This window comes from Mandrillus leucophaeus, unplaced genomic scaffold, assembly GCF_000951045.1.
Source record: "Mandrillus leucophaeus isolate KB7577 unplaced genomic scaffold, Mleu.le_1.0 Scaffold65, whole genome shotgun sequence".
NCBI lineage: Eukaryota > Metazoa > Chordata > Mammalia > Primates > Cercopithecidae > Mandrillus > Mandrillus leucophaeus.
The window spans coordinates 1138012-1156869 of record NW_012107030.1 but is presented as its reverse complement, the minus strand read 5'-3'; the positions used below and the strand labels follow the sequence as shown (position 1 = coordinate 1156869).

Here is an 18858-nt window from a genome sequence, read left to right as displayed (position 1 = left end):
CACAGCAAGACCTTTGTGGCTAAAGGTCATAAAAAGAAAATGTTAATCCAATCTCCCCATTTATAGCTGAGTCTCCATCCTGGGATGCGGCCAAGAGAAGTACTCACTTATCTCTTGGAAATTCCCATTTTGGGTCCTCTGGAAGTTCATACTCAGAGACCCCTGCCAGCATGGGGGTGTCTGCCGTTGAAGAGAGGCGTGTTGTTATCCTCACCAGCGGGGTGTTGGAGTTCATGGAGGAGCTGGACTCAGCCGAAACCTGGATACAAAATGCAAAGACACAGATGTAATCCTGGCTCCACCCGAGAAGGCTGGAAGTCAGCCAGAGCCCAGCCAGAGTATCGGATCTTAGAAAGGAATGGGTTGGGGGCTGGCAGAAGTCAGAAACCAAATTAGAAAACCACTGGAATCCAACTCCTCTGCCCTCCAGTCCATGCAGTACTAGATTTCATCCAAAGTGTATGTTCCTATGTTCAGGTTTTTCTATGAAATTTTTCTATGGCATCTGATCACAATGTAAGTTTTCTTTCTGTCCTAATTCCTCCAGAGAGTCACTTGAAGACATGCAGACAGTCCTCCCCGGCTTCATTAGTACCTTTATGCTTGTACCTGCACCTGTACTGGAGCCCCGGACAATGGATCTCCTCTCAGACCACCCAGATCATGGATCAGTGCTGTGTGTATGAAATTCTATGAAAACTTTTCGGAAACCAGCTCTTCCATATTTCCTCTGTCTTTGGAAATGTAAAGTGGAGTATCTCAAGGAAAGAGTTCTAGGACTTGAATGTGGAAGACATTCAGCAGCTCCAAGTCCCTTTAACTCAAAATAACCCAAGACCCCAGTATTGGGTGCCATTCTTTGTTTCTCCCCAGTCCTTCTGGAAATTATTGATGGCCAGGCCGTTCAGTGAAAATGGGCTGCCTCTTGTCTTCAGTTTCAGAAACCAGTGCACTAAACACGTGGGATGAAGCATCAAGGGAAAGAAAATACGCCTTTTCCCATAACCACACAAGAGAACTCCTCTCCCACCTGGCAGTACACAGGGCTCCACCGAGTTACTTCCTTGTTTACCCTGATCCATTTCAGTCTGTGTCTGATAAAATGATTATTTCTTAAATATATCATTGTCCTTTGGCTGGTTTCTATGGAAAAAAAAAAAGACTCACGCAGAGCACACTGGAAGGCCACTTCTGAGGATGACTACGCAGTCTTAGTCTGACCACAGGCTGCTTGAACAGTGTCTTATTCTAAACCACGAACAAGACTTTGGCCCAAGAGAACAAGAATGTGAAGTTAACCCATGACCCATCTCTAAGCAGCCAGTGAGTCCACCCTGGGCTCTGTCTCCTGCATGCCTGCCCAGGTGGATAGTATTCCTGGATGTGCTTACGAACTCCTTCAATCACACTGGCAAAGACCAAGTCCAGATGAACAAATTTAGGTGGGATGAACTTTCACAGGGTGGGTCCTGGGCTCTTCTCACAGGGAACCAGGGGACCTGTCCTGTCCAAAAAGCTTTGAATCGCGCCTTTGTAAACCCTCAAAGTAGGCCGGAAACTCAAGAAGATGCCCAAGAATGGATTAGGGGAAAAAAATCATTTTAGGATTAGGAAGTTGTTTTCAATATTAAAATAAAAAAGTGGGCTATTTTTCACACAGAATTCCTATTGTCTTTTAAAACATACATGAGCACTTTCTGAGCCTTCCGTTCCATCTTTTGGCAGGGGGCAGTTATTCCTAAACTTCATTATGCAGATAGTATGAGCAACATTTATTTACTGTATGGTAAAAATGTTTTAAAAGAGGGGAGTAAAGAATCATTAATTGTGGAACTGAGACCCTCACACCCAAGCGTCTGGGTTGCACAAGCAAATGGCAGAAGCAAGCGGGAAAAGACGAGAAGGTAAATGTGGGTGCTCCTATGGAATCTGTCCTGCCCCCCACTGAGGTCACAGACTAGGCATGAGCCCCACCCTGGGTGAAACAGACAACTTTAAAGTCCCCGCCATGTGGTATCCAACCTCACTGTAGCGAGCTGACCTCCTCTGCAGGACACATCAGAAGCCAGGAACTTTCAGAGAACATCAAGACTTCCAGTTTGCACTGGTCCACAGGAACATCTCAAGCTCCATCTACAGAGCTCAGAAAGGTTCAGGAGCGGGTGTGATGGCCAATGATGCTTCCCCAAATCTTTCTGTCCTCTTAATTCATTCTGCATCAGGGCCATGAGATGTGGATGCTTAAGTACGCAGGTGTTTTGAAGAATAAGAAGGTCTTCTGAAAGTTCTTCCCCATGAACAGGAAAACATCACCACTCATTGCAGGGGGAACTTATGCTTGAGGACATTATGGGCAAGAAGCTCCAGCCAAACTAGTAAGAACCGGCCAGCCAGGCGCAGTGGCTCACACCCGTAATCTCAGCACTTTGGGAGGCTGAAGCAGGCAGATCACTTGAGGTCCGGAGTTTGAGACCAGTCTGGCCAACATGCTGAAACCCTATCTCTAGTAAAAATTAAAAAATGAGTTGGGTGTGGTGGCAGGCACCTGTAATCCCAGCTACTCCGGAGGCTGAGGCAGGAGAATCGCTTGAACCCGGGAGGCAGAGGTTGCAGTGAGCCGAGATTGTGCCCCAGCACTCCAGCCTGGACAACAGAGCAAGACTCTGTCTCAGAAGAAAAAAAAGAAAAAAGCAGCCTAGCAATGTGACAGTTTCCACAAATGGCCAGGGTCTGGCCGGTTGTGCAGCCAGAACACTCTGCATGGCCTGCAGCGTAGCCCCTCATCACCGGATACGTTTCCAGGATTCCACTACCGGGTACACATAGTGGAAGCTGCAATCAATAGAGGAGTGGGAACCCATTAAGCAATTGCTGAGGACTGCAGTCCTGGATGACGTTAACACCCAGCAGGCAGAGGCATGGCTAGGCTTCTGTGACTCCTCCTTGAAAATCACCGCTCTCATCAGCGAGGCTTACAGAATAGGATGCGGGGAAGGCAGCTGTCCCACAGCGAGGTGTGAGAACAAGGGTACTTAAAAGTTTCTGGAAGGATATATAAGAGACTTAGCAGTGATCACCTTTGGGGAGAGAGATTAGGAGTTGAGAGAGGGAGTAGAAAATACATTTTATTTCAGAACTTTCTGGACCATTTGGATTTTATTACTATGTATATGTAATTCTTTTATGTTCTAGAAGAAGTACTTTATTTAACAAAAATATTTTTTAGAATAATAAGGATCTGAGCTGAGGCATGAACAAGGGAAAAGAAAACGAAGGGCATATGCTTGAAATATGCTGACTTCTAAAATGAGTGAAGTTACAAGATCGCTGCTTTCGGCCCCTCCTTCTGCTACCAGGCTAGGTTTTGTGGCATCTCTGCATCCTTCCATGTGGGCAGCAGCCAATCCCGTTGCTGCCTTTCCTGTGCTCATCATTCACAACACGAGACCCCGCATCAGGCAGGCTGCATCCTGACCACCTGCAACAGCATGGGACTGTGCGGTCAGATTGCCAGGGTCCCAGTCCCGTTTCAGCGCTCACTCACTGCGTGAGCTTTGGGAAATCACTTAACCTTTCTAGGCCTGGGTTTCCTCATCTGTTAAAAACGAGACAGGGGCTGGGCGGCTGGGCACAGTGTCTCACACCTGTAATCCCGGCACTTTGGGAAGCCAAAGCAGGCAGATCTTCTGAGGTCAGGAGTTCGAGACCAGCCTGAACAACATGGTGAAACCCCGTCTCTACAAAAAATAGAAAAGTTAGCAGGGCGTGGTCGTGTGTGCCTGTAATCCCAGCTACTGGGGAGGCTGAAGCAGGAGAACTGCTTGAACCTGGGAGGCATAGGTTGTGGTGAGCCAAGATGGTGTCACTGCACTGCTGCCTGGGCAACAGAGCAAGACCCCATCTCAAAAAAAAAGGAGACAAGAGCAGGTCCAACAGCACAGCATTAATGTGACAATAAAATGAGGCGGGAGAAAAATGGATGAAGTGCTTAGTGCTAGGCCCGGCACTAAGAGCTCAGTTAATGTCTGCTACCAACACTGCAATATTTTCTCTTAGTCCCTTTAGAATCATTTGCTGCCCAGATCTAAGAGAACAGACGATGGCACTTCTCTCTGGGTAACTTGGAGTGTTTGGAACCTAGGGTGGTTCTGAGTGTAAGATACAGTTAGTCCTCCGTATCTGTGGGTTCTGCGTTCATGGCTTCAACCAATCACAGATCAAAAATATTTGAAAGAGAATAAAAAATAACAATACAACAATTTTAAAATATAAATAAAAAACAATATAGTATAACAACTACTTACATAGCATTTACAGCATATTAGTTGTTACAGGTATGACTAGAAATGACTAAGTATACGAGAAGATATACACAGTTTATATGCAAATACTATACCATTTTATATAAAGATCTTGGGCATCCACAGATTTGGGTGTATTCGGGGTTGCTAGAATCAATCCCCAACACATACCAGGGACAACTGTAATGTCAAACTGTGTGTGACCAGGAAGATAATGCAGTGATACTAAGGGCTGACTGCAGAAGATACGCCTTAGTGGGCACGCTTGATTTGCTAAATGAGGCCCTCTGCTCACTGCTAGGATGGGCTGGGGTACTAGCAAGCAGGAGATGAAGAATCCAGGAGTCAGGGAATCATCTCAGGGCAGGAGAAAAACTGGACAGTAAGAGGGTCCTAATGACAAACACGACTTAGGGGTTACCTCAGAAGAGAAAAATTTAACATTCAATCTGAAGTTCACCACTCTATGGCTCACCCACGACCCCAAAGGAATCTGCATCCACAAACCCCTGGCAAAAGTTCACATGTATCTACACCATCCCCCAAACAGACGGTCTCAACAAGATTTTCATGTGACAGCTTTTCAAATGGAAAGCCTAAAAATAAATAAATAAATAAGAAAACCCTTACCAACTTTATTGTCATCATTATTAGAATTTTAAAAAATGAGGTTTACAGGAAGGATGATTTATGGGAATTTTGTTCAGATGAGGTATGGAGATTCAGATTAAATGCACAAACCTGGAAAATACTTGTATAAAAACATGAAGGCGGCGGGGGAAAGGTAAGAAAATGGGCAAAGTCTAAGAAACTATAGAATTTGATTGCTCTGTCTACTATATCTTAATTTTACCTCCATGCATTTTTACTATGCTTTTAAAATCCCCTCTGGGGCTATAAAATACGGCTGGCTTTCTCTTCATTCCCTTCGACTCCAAGAATGAGTCTGCGTTGGGGGCTTGGCCTGATCCGGGGCAAGCCATTCCCTTGTGGGACTCCATGTTTTACTGGGTTTCCCTCCTCTGAATCAGGACCCTCAGATAACTCCCGCTGCTCATCTTTGAAATCCTTCTATTTCTTTAGTACTATTAATGATCTTTCTTTTCTTTTGCACAAAATCATAATCTTCCTTATTCTTCAGTTCCTACCTAGAAACTTCAATTCTGGAGATTCCTTCCTAATCAATTTTAATATATTCCCTTGTTAGTGATAAAGTGAGTTACTTACAAACAATCAACATGAACACTCTAGTAAACTGTTTTCCCACTCCCGAATCTTGGCAGGCATTTTTTTTTTTTAAGCATGTATTTTCACAGACTCCAATTCCATTTCCTCACTTTCCGGACTCTCTCTAGCATGTGCCATAAGTCAAGCTTTTAAGTAAATGTGCTTTTCGTACATTTCCATAGTACATATGGGAGATTAAGTGAGGAAGTGGGTTTTTTTCTTTCTTTTTAAAGGGCCACCAAGAAACAGTGTTATCTTTTTTCTTTCTTTTTTTTTTTTTTTTAGATAGAGCTTCTCTCTCATTACCCAGGCTGAAGTGCAATGGCATGATCTTGGCTTACTGCAACCTCCACCTCCCAGGTTCAAGCGATTCTCCTGCCTCAGCGTCCCAAGTAGCTGGGATTACAGGCATGTACCACCACGCCCGGCTAATTTTGTATTTTTAATAGAGAAATGGTTTCGCCACACTGATCAGGCTGGTCTTGAACTCCTGACCTCAGGTGATCCACCTACGTCAGCCTCCCAAAGTGCTGGGATTACAGGTGTGGGCCACTAGGCCCAGTCTAACAGTGTTATCTTTTTATAATGAATTAAATTTACCATCTAGAGGGGACTTCTTAGAGAACAGAGCAAGCAGAAGCGAAGATGTTCCAGGAGAGAAGAGATGAATTAATACTTGTGTGTTTATTCCCCAGGACTGACAAACACACTTGGACCACAGCCTGCCAAACAGGCCCTTTGACTCTCAGGCTGTAAACCACCTTTCCCCACCAGCACACAAGGTCGGTATTAACATACTTCTGCTCTAATATAAGCCTTGCCCACCATTCCCCTATGGCCAAACAAAATGCTTTCACCCCCGCAAGCTGGGTGCCTGAGATAAAGCTTCAAAGGCTTCTGAGGTTGCATTTTTAATTCCTCCATAACAAAATTTAGGTAATTAGGCAAGGCAGTTCATCAGACACTCACTTTTCTCCCGTAGCGAGTCTCTGCCTCCCATAGGCCCTTCCCTGGGACTCTGTGAGTAAACCTATCGGAACCATGACGCACCAGCCCCAGATGCGCTGGCTCTGCTCAAGAGATCGCATCAGCCAAGATCCAGGTCAGATCTTGGGCAAACTGTTGTGTCCTTTGGAGGCTGAGAGAGGAGAAAAGAGAACAGTGAAATAGGGGCAGGGAAGGCGAGGTGCCCACATGAAAGGGCAGATTCCAGTTAAGTCATCCGTGACCACTCTAATTACCCAAATGTTTTCTGGAGCCAGTGAGGTTTAGACCACCTGATTGACCAAAATACAAAGAATATTCCCAGATCATGATGTTCAGCTGCCAGGCAGTAAATGAGCTTCCAGGAGTAGAACATCCATCCCTCTTCTCGGAATTTGGCATGTTTGAGGATCACTAACACTGGACCCGAGAACTGGCTACTGAGTCACACACTCCTCCCCCGAGGCACCCGCTCCACTCCTCCCCCTTCATCTTGGTCCCATTCCTAACGTCCCCAGGAACATGCCATTTGCCTTAAAAGTATTGTTACAAAAGGTGGCCTTCACTGCCCTTGATTTATTTTATTTTATTTTACTTTATTTTATTTTATTTTTTTATTGTGTGTGTGAGACAGAGTATCACTCTGTCTGTCGCCAAGGCTGGAGGGCAGTGGCGCGATCTCAGCTCACTGCAACCTCTACCTCCTGGGTTCTAGCTATTCTCCTGCCTCAGTTTCCCAAGTAGCTGAGATTACAGGCATGCATCACCACGCCCAGCTAATTTTTGTATTTTTTAGTGGAGACAGGGTTTCACTATATGTTGGCCAGGCTGGTCTAGAACTCCTGACCGCAGGTGATCTGCCTGTCTTGGTCTCCCAAAGTGCTGAGATTACGGGCATGAGCCACAGCGCCTGCCCTGCTCTTGATTTTTCTCTGGTTTTCAGCCTACCTATATCAGCAGCTGAGAAGGTGAAACTGTCTGAAAAAAAAAAAAAAAAAAATACCCTGCAGCCTCTTGTACCATGCCGACGGCAGTGAGGGAGGGTATAAGCTGCACAGGAGATGAATTTATCTGGACGGAGCCAACCACAAACAGTTAAATCTCCATCCTACCCTATGGAAGCTTCAAGCCCCAGAGAAAGAAACTGATGTGCTCAATGTAAAACTGATTCAGCAAACTCAGCAACACTGCACGTCTCCTAAACAGGCATCCTCAGTTTCCCCTGCACTCCATCCTCCACCCATCCCTACACCCTCCCCCACCATCCAATTGATTTGTGGAAAACACAGAAAGTGATGCTGCCCACTTTAACTCCCAAAGGCTGCTTCACACTGGCCACTGGCTGTCCAGCAGACCTGTACAAGAACCAACACGCTCACAAAGATGCCCCTCTCTGGGCTGGCTGTTGTTGGTCTCATTTAACTCGCTGGGCACCAAAGGAGTAGGAGTAGGTGAGCAGCATCTGGCGTGGTGCCCAAGCCTTGACACTGTGACATGAGCCTCCATCAAAGGACAGAGAGATGCCACCTGCCATCTGCCTCCCACCACCCAAAAGCTGCTTCTCCTTCTTCAAGCCATGTGCATACAAAGTCTCAAAAAATTCACGCTTACTAGGAAATGATTGCAAGGGATTTCTTCTTTGGTACCAGAAAAAAAAAAAAATTTGCTCAAAAAAATAACATAAACTGAAACGTCTGTGTTACACCAGTAAGTCTAGTGCAAATTAATACATACCAAGAAGGAAGAACTCACAGGACGAACAAAAACCCAACTTTTCTTGTTCTCAAAAGAGAACAAGGATGGACTGAGGGCCGTGAGGGAGATGCTGTGTGTATGGGTGTTGGAAAGGGAAAGAGTCAGGGCCATGCAGACACTTAGTGATCCCCGTGTCCTAGAAGAGGCTAGCCAACACAGAATAAAAAGTGGCCTCATAAATGCCTAGAAACAACCCATCCTTGACACATCTGATTAGAGGCTCACCTGTCGCCAGGTAAAGGCATGCTCGGCATCCCTGTGGTATTTGCTCTGTCATCAACATATCTGCAGGCCTTTCTGGGGCTTTTCATTCCAGCTCCAGTCCAATAACCCTCTTTGATCCAGATACTCGATAAGCATCTCTTTCTCTACCAAAGAGGCCATGCTTACTGATGAAACATTCCTTGTGAAGATCCAATAATGTACCCCACCTGGACATGTGGAAGGAGCTGAGGTGTGTCAACATTCCCCCAAATAAATTAGTCTCATGCAGATGTATTTTTCCAGGGAACCGGCATTTGCCCCATTTTCTCTGCTTCTGTTATACTCCTTGGCCCTACTATTACATTTTCTTTTCTTTTGTTTCCACTTTGGGTTTTTGTTTGTTTGTTTGTTTTGGTTTTTGGAGTTGGGGTCTCGCTGTGTTGCTCAGACTGGTCTTGAACTCCTGGATTCAAAGGATCCTCCCACCTCAGCCTCCTGTGGAGCTAGGATTACAGGCATTTACCACCAAATAACCTGGGAACCACCGGTGAATGTGACAGGCTGTGTCTTACATGTAACCTGGTTTATACCCAGCACTTAGTAAATTATGATGAATCAATAAAAGGAAGGAGGGAAGAAAAAGAGGAAGGTACTCTGATGTTCCCTCTGGTAACACAGGGAGGATACAAAAAAGGACCAACTTAGGCTGAATCCTCTCTCTCTCTTTTTTTTTTTTTTAAGACAGAGTTTCACTCTTGTTGCCCAGGCTGGAGTGCAATGGCGTAATCTTGGCTCACTGCAACCTCCACCTCCTGGGTTCAAGCGATTCTCCCGCCTCAGCCTCCCAAGTAGCTGGGACTACAGGCATGCACAACCACACCCAGCTAATTTGTGAATTTTTAGTAGAGACGAGGTTTCACCATGCTAGTCAGGTTGGATGATCTCGAACTCATGACCTTGGGTGATCCACCCGCCTCGGCCTCCCAAAGTGCTGGGATTTCAGGCATGAGCCATCACGCCCGGCCAGGCTGAATTCTCTTAAAGAAAAAATATAAATGGCATTGCATGTGAGTATACATATAATTACTTAATTTAGAACATTCTTATGTCAACTTCCAATGTCTGCCCTCTTCTTAGTCCTCAAGGATCCATCTACAAGTAGTGCATTTCCAAATATTATTTTCCTCAAACTGTATTCTTAGATGGACAATGATGAAAAGCCACCTGGCACTGGGGAAAGAAAACACAATGACTGTGGCTGAGTCAGGGGGATTTTAAGGGCATCTTACCCTTTTATATTAAGTAAAAAGAAAAGCATTGTAACAGTTGCAGAAAAAAAGATGATGAGATAATTACGGGGCAGTGGCCTAGCTATGCCAAATTACAAGTTGCCTCCAGAAGTTAGCATTTTTCTCTATTAGAAAAAAAATAATAGAAACCATGTAAGAGTTATCTCAGGACTGGACTCCCCTAGAAACTGGCTGGCCAGCTGGCCCCATCTTTGCTCTCCTGGCCCCAAGAAAGATAATCATGTCACTCAAAATGACAACAGCGTTCTTGGTGGCAGAAGTGACCCAATAGGCCCCTTTTTTCCATGCTCTTAACACAATTTGGTCATTCGCCTACACTTGACACACACTTTAAATTCTATCCTCCGCCTCCACAAAGACAGATCTGCTTGCAACATGGCTTCAGAGAAGTTAACAAGGACCCATTCAGCCGGGAGTCTGGAGCTGCGTTGTGAACAGCCAGACCCATGCCAAAACCACTGCTGACCAACTGGTTCCTAATCCTTCCTAATGCCTTGTCCAGAAAATGTCATTCCTACCCAAAGTCTCTGGAGAGCCATGCCTGGGATTAACCTGGAGTTTCTCAAAGTACATTCTAAAATCACCAGAGGGCTTGTAATAAAATGCAGATTCCTGGCCCTATCCAAGATGACTAAACAAGAATCTCTGGGACTGAGACAAAGGAATCTGAAATTTTAACAAGTACCCTGTAAATTTCACTAAAATACACACTGAAATACAGTCAATGAGTTTGCTGTTTTACTTGCTATTTCAAAATAACCTTTATCAGAACCAAGTTTCAAATGCTTTTGTAAACATTCTACATCTACATCTGCCTTCCGCTTCCATCTCTGTGAACAAACAGAAAAGAGCTGAAGCATTTCCTGTCCCACCTACCTACGCAGGGCTTTGGTTTACAGCAGAGGCTCCATCTTGCCCCATCTCCCCCAGAGCAAAACTAAACCAATCAGGAGGCACACAAGCAAAAAGCAACCACCAAAGACCAAGTTGGGGGTTAAAAACAATCTGTTGCTGGTTCCTTACAAATATTCTACCAATAAATCACTGCCACACCTGTGAACTACTAACAATGAGACATAATAGACGCATACAATTATATTGTAAGTTGCAAAGAGGTTAAGCCAAAATTCAGTGTAGAAAGTTATTGTGCACCAGTTTAAATCAAACAGTCCAGATGCACCCCCAGGGCATAAGATTCTGATCTTGACTTTAAAAAATAAGTCAGAGAACTTAGAGTCTCTTTCCTACTAGTGGCATAAGTCCCAAGCGAATGTTCATGCTTATCTTAAAAAAGGTATTAGATCACAGGAGACCAATGTGGCTAAGGCTTCGGAGAGACCGCTGTACTTGAGTCTGATCAAACACACACAGGGGTATTTGCCTCCAGTTATTTCCAGTCCTGCTGATTAGTTTTCTGATTCTTTTTTTTTTTTAGACGGAATCTCGCTCTGTCACCCAGGCTGGAGTGCAGTGGCCGGATCTCAGCTCACTGCAAGCTCTGCCACCCGGGTTTACGCCATTCTCCTGCCTCAGCCTCCCGAGTAGCTGGGTCTACAGGCGCCCGCCACCTCGCCTGGCTAGTTTTTTGTACTTTTTAGTAGAGACGGGGTTTCACCGTGTTAGCCAGGATGGTCTCCATCTCCTGACCTCGTGGTCCGCCCGTCTCGGCCTCCCAAAGTGCTGGGATTACAGGCTTGAGCCACCGCGCCCGGCTAGTTTTCTGATTCTGACACTATTGTCCTTTCTTGCCCTTGGAACTGGACCCCATTGATCCAAGCGACGCACTATGACTAGACTCTCCAAGCTCCAAACACTAACTGGGTGACCGCCAAGCATCACACCAGAATCACTCGCACATGGAAGCTCACAGAAGTCGATGGCATCAAAACAGAGCAAAAGATCCACAAGCTGGCTGGGTCATGGGGGAGGAGTAAATTTCTTTAAACTCTTTATCTACTTTCTGTTACCTGTCTCCGCAGGGGGATGCGCTTGGTCAGCTTGTGCACAGCCGGCTGGCTGCTAAAGTCTGGCTTCTTGGTCGTGTTCTTCATTCGGCACAGGATGACTGTTACCACCATACAGGCGATTAAGAAGACCCCTATGCAGTAAATGGCTATCTCCAGGTAGTCTGGGGAAGCTGTAATCTCCTTTTCTCTTCCAGGAGCTAAATTGCAGATCACAGGAGGAGGAACAGATAAGCAGGCCACAGAGTTAGCACACGAGACTGATGCATCATAGCACAACCAAAGGAACCAAAAGGTGATGACCATTCTCAAGGCAAGGTGGGTTTCCCAAAAACTCAATCCTGCAGAATGGCATGGGCCATAGGTCTGCCAAGTGCCCCTCCCAAATGAAAATGAATAACCAGGGGGTTCATCATTTGACCACCAGGACTCGGGTAGTCACTGTCTCTAGCCTCAGTGGGCATCCGCAGTCCAGTGAGTGGCTGACACCCAGTTGCACAGGGCAGGCTATGAGGCCACATTCTGTTAGACATTTGAGCGGAGGACGACCAACTGTACCCGCAGTGAAAGGATTATCTTTCATGACGGTCTGTGAATGCAAACCAAACACAAAGTTCTGAAATATCAATGACGCCCACTTTTGTTTCTAAGGAGACAGTGACAATGCTTCAGTCTTACATGGGTAGGCTCTTCCAAAGGAAGACTCCACAGGATAATTTAACCCAGATGAACACAATTCCATATGAAACTGATGTTCATCTAGTAGGCTGGTCCGAAAAAGTTTTGGTGAATTCCTTAATACCATCTAGTCCATAAACAAACCAATGCATTAAATACACAGACTGAATTGCTTATAATATAGTACCATTAGATCCATAACACATAAAGCTTATAATATTCCTTAATAACCTTTTAAGTTTATACATATCTGGTTATACTGTTATGTCACTACAGTTTTTCTCTTAAAGAAAAAACATAAAGGTATTATGTGTGAGTATACATATAATTACTTAATTTAGCACATTTCTATATCAACTTCCAATGTCTGCCTTCTTCCTAGTCCTCGATGATCCATCTACAAGCAGTGTATTTCCAAACAGTGTTTCTCTCAAACTGCATTCTTAGTTAAGTGCTAGCACTGTCAGGCAAACTGGTTAAGAAGTGCCAGTTAGGCACCACAGAATGCAGTACTGCAAATAAAAGCAAGTTTCAACATAAGAGATGTCTCTTTGTTTCAAAGCAAATATTCACAGAGCAGATTCGCAACAAAAGGAAAAACGGATGCAATGGTATTATCGAAAGCTTATATATTTTAATCAGAAAAATACTTGCAAGATAGTCAAAATTCTCAGCCACAACAGCACAAAAATGAAACAATCTATTTTATTTTTACTAGATGTAAAATAAGCATGCAGGTAGGCACTGTACTCTAAAAACAAGGAATTAATAACTGGAGTGGAACATCATAAGCTAGCAAACCGCAGTCTCTGCAGTTCCACAAAGGAAAGGACAAAGAGGCAGATGCATCAGAGAGGACAGTGTTTAATACCAAGAAAGTTTCACTAGAATAGAGATGTTGGTTAAAGATTCAGACAGCAGCAATGTTTAGGCAACAGGGCTGCAGTGATGTTTATTTCTCCGTGAGGCAGAAATAACATCAAGCCCAAGATGGCAGGGGCATGCTTTGCAATGAGAGCAAACTGAAAGTCCATTCTATCGCAACATGCAGCAAGCCACCGATCCCCAAGGTAGGTAACGCACTGCTTCTGTGCACCTGACATTCAAAGGTGCCGCTCCCCACGCTGCTCCGTACACACCCCTCTATTTACATCTCGTTAAAAATACAAAGTGGGATGAAAGCAATAAAAACACACACAGGATTTTAGCAAAATGGAATTTGAAGTGAGAATAAATTACTTTGAATTTTACAAAGTAATTTCAACTTCTTCCTTAAGAGAAAGGGGGATGGGCTAATTTATACATTGGCTCAATGACTCACTAAAAATATGAGATCCCTTCAGGTTTTAAGGGTGAAATTTCCCTTGATCATAAATGTGACTGTGGGATCTCACTGTGTGTGAATTTCCAAGGCAGTTTTCCTATCCCTGAGGGATAATTTTTAACATTTTTTATATCTTTATGCAAGGATAAAAGGGGCCATTTCTGATAACAGAAGCTGTGTTAATTTTATAGCAATCAACCAAGAAAAGGGAAAAAAACCCAGAGAGAAAGAGCAGTATATACCTGGCAGAACTGTCAACCATGCAGAGTGAAAGGATATCCCAATAGAATTACCCGCCAAGCACGTATATTCCCCAGCGTCCTCAAAAGTTACATTCCGAATATAGAGAACCTCAATCTCTTTGTCCGTGGTGTTAACACCGGCGGCCTAGAAAACAAGGGAAGCAAGAGAAAAGGCTAGACGACACAGGAATGATTGTGGAGGGGGCTGTGGAACCACAAGGCGTCGCACCGGGGGCTTCAGGGGGTGCTGGCCACTGGGAGATTCCGACTGCAGCCCATCCACAAAGCCCACAACCGAGAGACACGGAGCAACACTGACCAGCTCACCTCCACAGGCCCGTCACCACACCGGCTTCACCTCCTAGACATGCACGCAATCAAATGCATGGAAAAAATCAACCCACAGAGGTCCGTTCTCTTGGCCTGTGCTTTGGTTTGCATTTAGGGGTGGTTTTCCAAAAGTATGGTGCGCCCAGAAGGCCAAGCTGGTTCTGGTCCTGTTGGCTGCAGACTCCCACCAAGAGGAAAGGGTAGTTCTATCTAAACTGCTGTGTTTTAAGACAGTACACTGCACATAAGCTCAGATGGACACCTCACCCATCCTCCTGGCCCTGTGGGAACCAATCGGGGTGGAAGGCTGTCTTGGTTACCAGGCTCTGGTTATTTTTACTTCAGCAAAACCATCTTGCCTTACATAGCATTGACAAAAAGAAATGGAAGCAAGCATCATCTTGGTAACCAAAAAAACTGAGCTTTTTTTCTTTTTATTAATAAATATTTGAATGTGAGTCATGACAAACTTAAAAAGTCAACCTTTCGCCTTTAGTAGCGGCCAGTAGGACGTTCATTCAGTAAGATGAACTCCCCCCAAATTTGGTGCAACAAGGTCAAGAACAGCATCTCATCAGGATCAGGTATGCAACCAAAGAAATGATGCTTTGTTGAACAAATTGCGTCATGCCAATATTTCCCTAAAACTTACAGTAGAAGGAGACAAACTCTGCTGATACTCAAATGCCCCGTATTAAACAGGCATGGAGGTGTGTGTTTTAAATGGTGTTAATGTGCAGTAATGATGGGAAATGTGCAGCCTAAACAAGACCAACCAGAAGGAGCAACTTAAAAACTGGGTGGGGGTGAAGGCTAATCTCTAGAAGAAATTGGAGCAAGCACTTTGAACGTTGTGGGCATTTTTCCATGGCTACTGGCACCATACCAGCTGCATCACCGAAGAAAGATTATTATAAATATACCAAGGCCACAAGAGTTATCCTATAAGCTGCCTGCAGTCTCCCAAAGCACCAAGTCTTTTCAGCTTCTATATCCAGCTTTCTTTTTAAAAAAAGACAAAAATGAAAGCATTGTTACCTTGCTGTTTTGGCAGGACAGTGAGCCAGGCAGACTGGTTGGCCTGCCCTATATAATTGGAGACCTTACATATATATTCCCCAGCATCCGCCTCGGTCACATTGAACAGAGCCAGCACTTCTGCATTGGAACTATTTATCCCCGAGTGCTAGAACAGACACAGGAGAACAATATAACGGCCAACCAGGAAGGTCTTAGCACTGTCTATGGTCCCACCACCAACACACCGTAAGAAAACAAAATCCATTACATCTAAACAGCGGCATTAAAGGGCTGTGGGTTTTGAAAGAACAAAATCAGTCCAGTGGTGGACAATGGAGAGACCTGGTGGAGAGAAGGGCAGGAGGGTGTGACCGATAGTTAACTGGATAGGTCGGGTGGGTCCCCAGGTTGGTCATCTTTTTCCATTGCCTTTGATCCTCGGAATTGTTAGCTGGTGAGAACACCTCATTGGCTGAAAGTTCTTACTTGGGTCACCTATGGTTCTACTGGAAGAATGTTCTTAAGGACATTCATTCTCTATGAGCAACTAGACATGGGAGGCGTGGTAGGCAAGGAGCTAAGAGCCAGCTGTACAGGTTTAGCTACCCCTGTCCTTAGCCTCCTGAAGAGCAAATTCTAGATCTAAAAAAGAGGCAGATGCTATGAAAATGGGGGCTTGCAAACAAGAAATAAGGAGGGAAAGATATTTTCCTTGTTCAACATTTCACTGGTGCAGAAACATGACCTAGGGTTTATTGTCTAAATCACCTGTGAATGGATTTCAAAGGTCAGGGGTTTGTTTGTTTGCTTTTAAAAAAAATCCAAATTGTTTCTAAAAGGTGGCTACTAAAATTGGATCCTAACGTCCTATTAATAGAAAACAACATCAGAGTAACAATCAACATTGGCACAATGGCTTGAGCCTACAAAGCTCTTTCCATCCACTCCATCCCATTTATTCTGCACAACCGCCCTATTGGGCAGACAGTATCATGATCTCTACTTTTAGAGATGTGCAGCTAAGCCTAAATGTCTGTGATCTCAGGGCTGATAAATAGCTGAACTATTCTCTCTCCAAGTTTAGTAGTTCTTCCCCTACTCTATAGTTCCCTTCTGAAATTTTACTAGCAAGCATAATGATCTGTTAATTCCTTAGCACACTCTCTGCTGGCTAGTCAAAACAGAGAATCATCCTCTCTCAACTCCAACAGGAAATCAAAGAACCTGTGGCCAGACCCATGAAGGAGACCCCAGTTGTGGGTACCTTTAGATTCAGAAAGTCCTCACCTTGAGAACCTTGAGGTAGGGCAGCCCGTCGGGCCCGTATTTACTGCCGTTCTTTTCCACGTGCTTGATCCACTGGATGTGGGGCTGGGCATCACTGTAAACCTTGCAGACAAACTCTACGTCTCCTCCAACCACTGTGGAGGCATTTGCTGGCAGTCCGGCTTGGAGGATGGGCCGGTGAGGCGATCGCTCTGGTGGAGAGAGGGAAGAAAGGAGGAGCGGGGATGGGAGAAGGAGAGACCAATAAATAAGCTATGTTGTCCAGAGGCCTGTCAGTGAACTCATGCCAGAAAAGCCTCAAGCCTGCTGGCTGACGCCTTTGAAATAACACCATGGCCCCATGAATAACAGAAGCAACTTCAAAGGAGACTGCTGGAGCGCGACCCTTGTACAAAGAACACTTATTTAGAAAATCTCGAAAAGAACTTATTACATCCCAGGTTATTGGCTGTCCATGGCCACCTGATGAATAAGGGAAGAGATTCTACTTTGACAATCCAAGTGACAAATGGTAGGGGAGGGGATGCTTCTTTACTTATCCTATTTGAGATCATCTCAAAGACTCACCTCAACCACAAGCTTAACATCACAGGCAAATGACAAGACTAACTTTAAGGACACTCTGAATACCAAAAATGGTTTCGATAGGCACGTGTCTCCCAATACATCTTTTTTTACTTTTCTGAGACGGGTTCTCACTTCATTGCCCAGGCTAGAGTGCAGTGGCATAATCACAGCTCACTGCAACCTCGGCCTCCCAGGCTCAGGTGATTCTCCAATCTCAGCCTCCTGAGTAGCTGGGACTACAGGCACCCACGACCACGCCCAGCTGATTTTCAAATGTTTTGTAGAGATAAGATTTCATCATGTTGCCCAGGCTGGTCTCAAACTCCTACGCTCAAGCGATCCACCCGCCTCAGCCTCCCGAATTGCTGGGATTACAGACTGTGAGCCACCACGCTCAGCTCGAATACATTTCTAAGATGCTCTGAGAAGACTTCCAACCTTTGTTTTAAAAATTAAACTAAAACCTAAAGCCCAAAGTTATGAACAGATTTGATTAATAATGGGATTCATCTCTTTATTGTGGAATTCACTCCATTCATTCATTCTTTATTCACCCATCTAGCTCTTTGATGAATATCAGGTGTTACTCTATGCCAGGTACTAAATGCACAAGTAGATGTTTCCTAGCTTATTCCAATATGACACTGAATGAAACATAAGGAGATGCTGGTTTCCAACTTCTGGCTATGTTTTAGTCTGCCCTATAAAAGAGCAGAGACAGTATCCCAAAATTACTTCCTAGCTTCACCTGTCTTGCCTCTCTGTAACTCGAGAACACGTTCTCAACAAAGAATACGCCCTCTCATTTTATGTCTGGAAAGGCTTCTCTCCAGCTAAGAGGTGGTCTCTGCAGAACTTTTGCAGAGACAATCAAGCCAAGGTGTGCTAGCAACCACACGCGAGGCTCCTCAAGTGTTAAGTAACACCCATGGAAAAATGGCTTAAGGACTTAACTGTGCATTTCTCCAAGACACAAATGGCCACTAGGTGGATGAAAAGTTTCTCAATGTCACTAATCATTAGACAAATGCAAATCAAAACCACAAGGAGCTATCACATGACGCCTGTCAGGATGGGAGGAAAGAAAAAAAAAAGACAAGAGTCGGCAAGGATGTGGAGACACTGGAACCCCCGCACACTGTTGATGGGAATATAAAATGATGCCGCCACCATGGAAAACAATATGGAGGTTCCTCAAAAAATTAAAAACAGAACTACCCTAAGATCTTGCAATCCCACTTCTCTATCTAAAAGAACTGAAATCAGGATCTGCACTCCTATATTCATTGCAGCACCATTAACAATAGCCAAGAAATGGAATCAATCTAAGTGTCTGCCAAAGGATTAATTTTTACAACGTGGCTATATACACAACGGAATACTATTCAGTCATGAAGAAGGAAATGGTGCAATATGTGACATCATGGAAGCCATGATGCTAACTGAAACAGGACAGTCACAGAAAGACAGATACTGCATGACTCTACTGATATGAGGTATCTAAATTCATCACATTCATAAAATAAAAGAGTGGAACAGTGGTTGCCAGGGGCTGGGATAGGGAAGGAAATGGTGAGTTGCAATCAAGGGACATAAAGTTTCAGTCAAACAAGATGAACAAGCTCTAGATATCTGCTGCACAGCATCGTGCCTATAGTCAAACAG

The 18858-nt window shown here is 44.6% G+C and overlaps 1 protein-coding gene across 3 annotated transcripts in view; it reads right to left on the bottom strand.

Annotated features, from left to right (window-relative positions):
• FGFR2 (fibroblast growth factor receptor 2) overlaps positions 1-18858 on the bottom strand; it is a 146703-nt gene that overhangs the window by 39502 nt on the left and 88343 nt on the right. For 2 of the 3 annotated variants that reach the window (XM_012001073.1, XM_012001069.1), the window contains 4 exons: positions 16627-16817; positions 13990-14134; positions 11749-11945; positions 108-259 (listed from right to left, as the gene is read on the bottom strand). In XM_012001073.1, the coding sequence (XP_011856463.1) occupies positions 108-259; positions 11749-11945; positions 13990-14134; positions 16627-16817 (685 nt within the window). The remainder of the gene's footprint in view (positions 1-107; positions 260-11748; positions 11946-13989; positions 14135-16626; positions 16818-18858) is intronic. The other variant, XM_012001070.1, reaches the window with a different exon arrangement.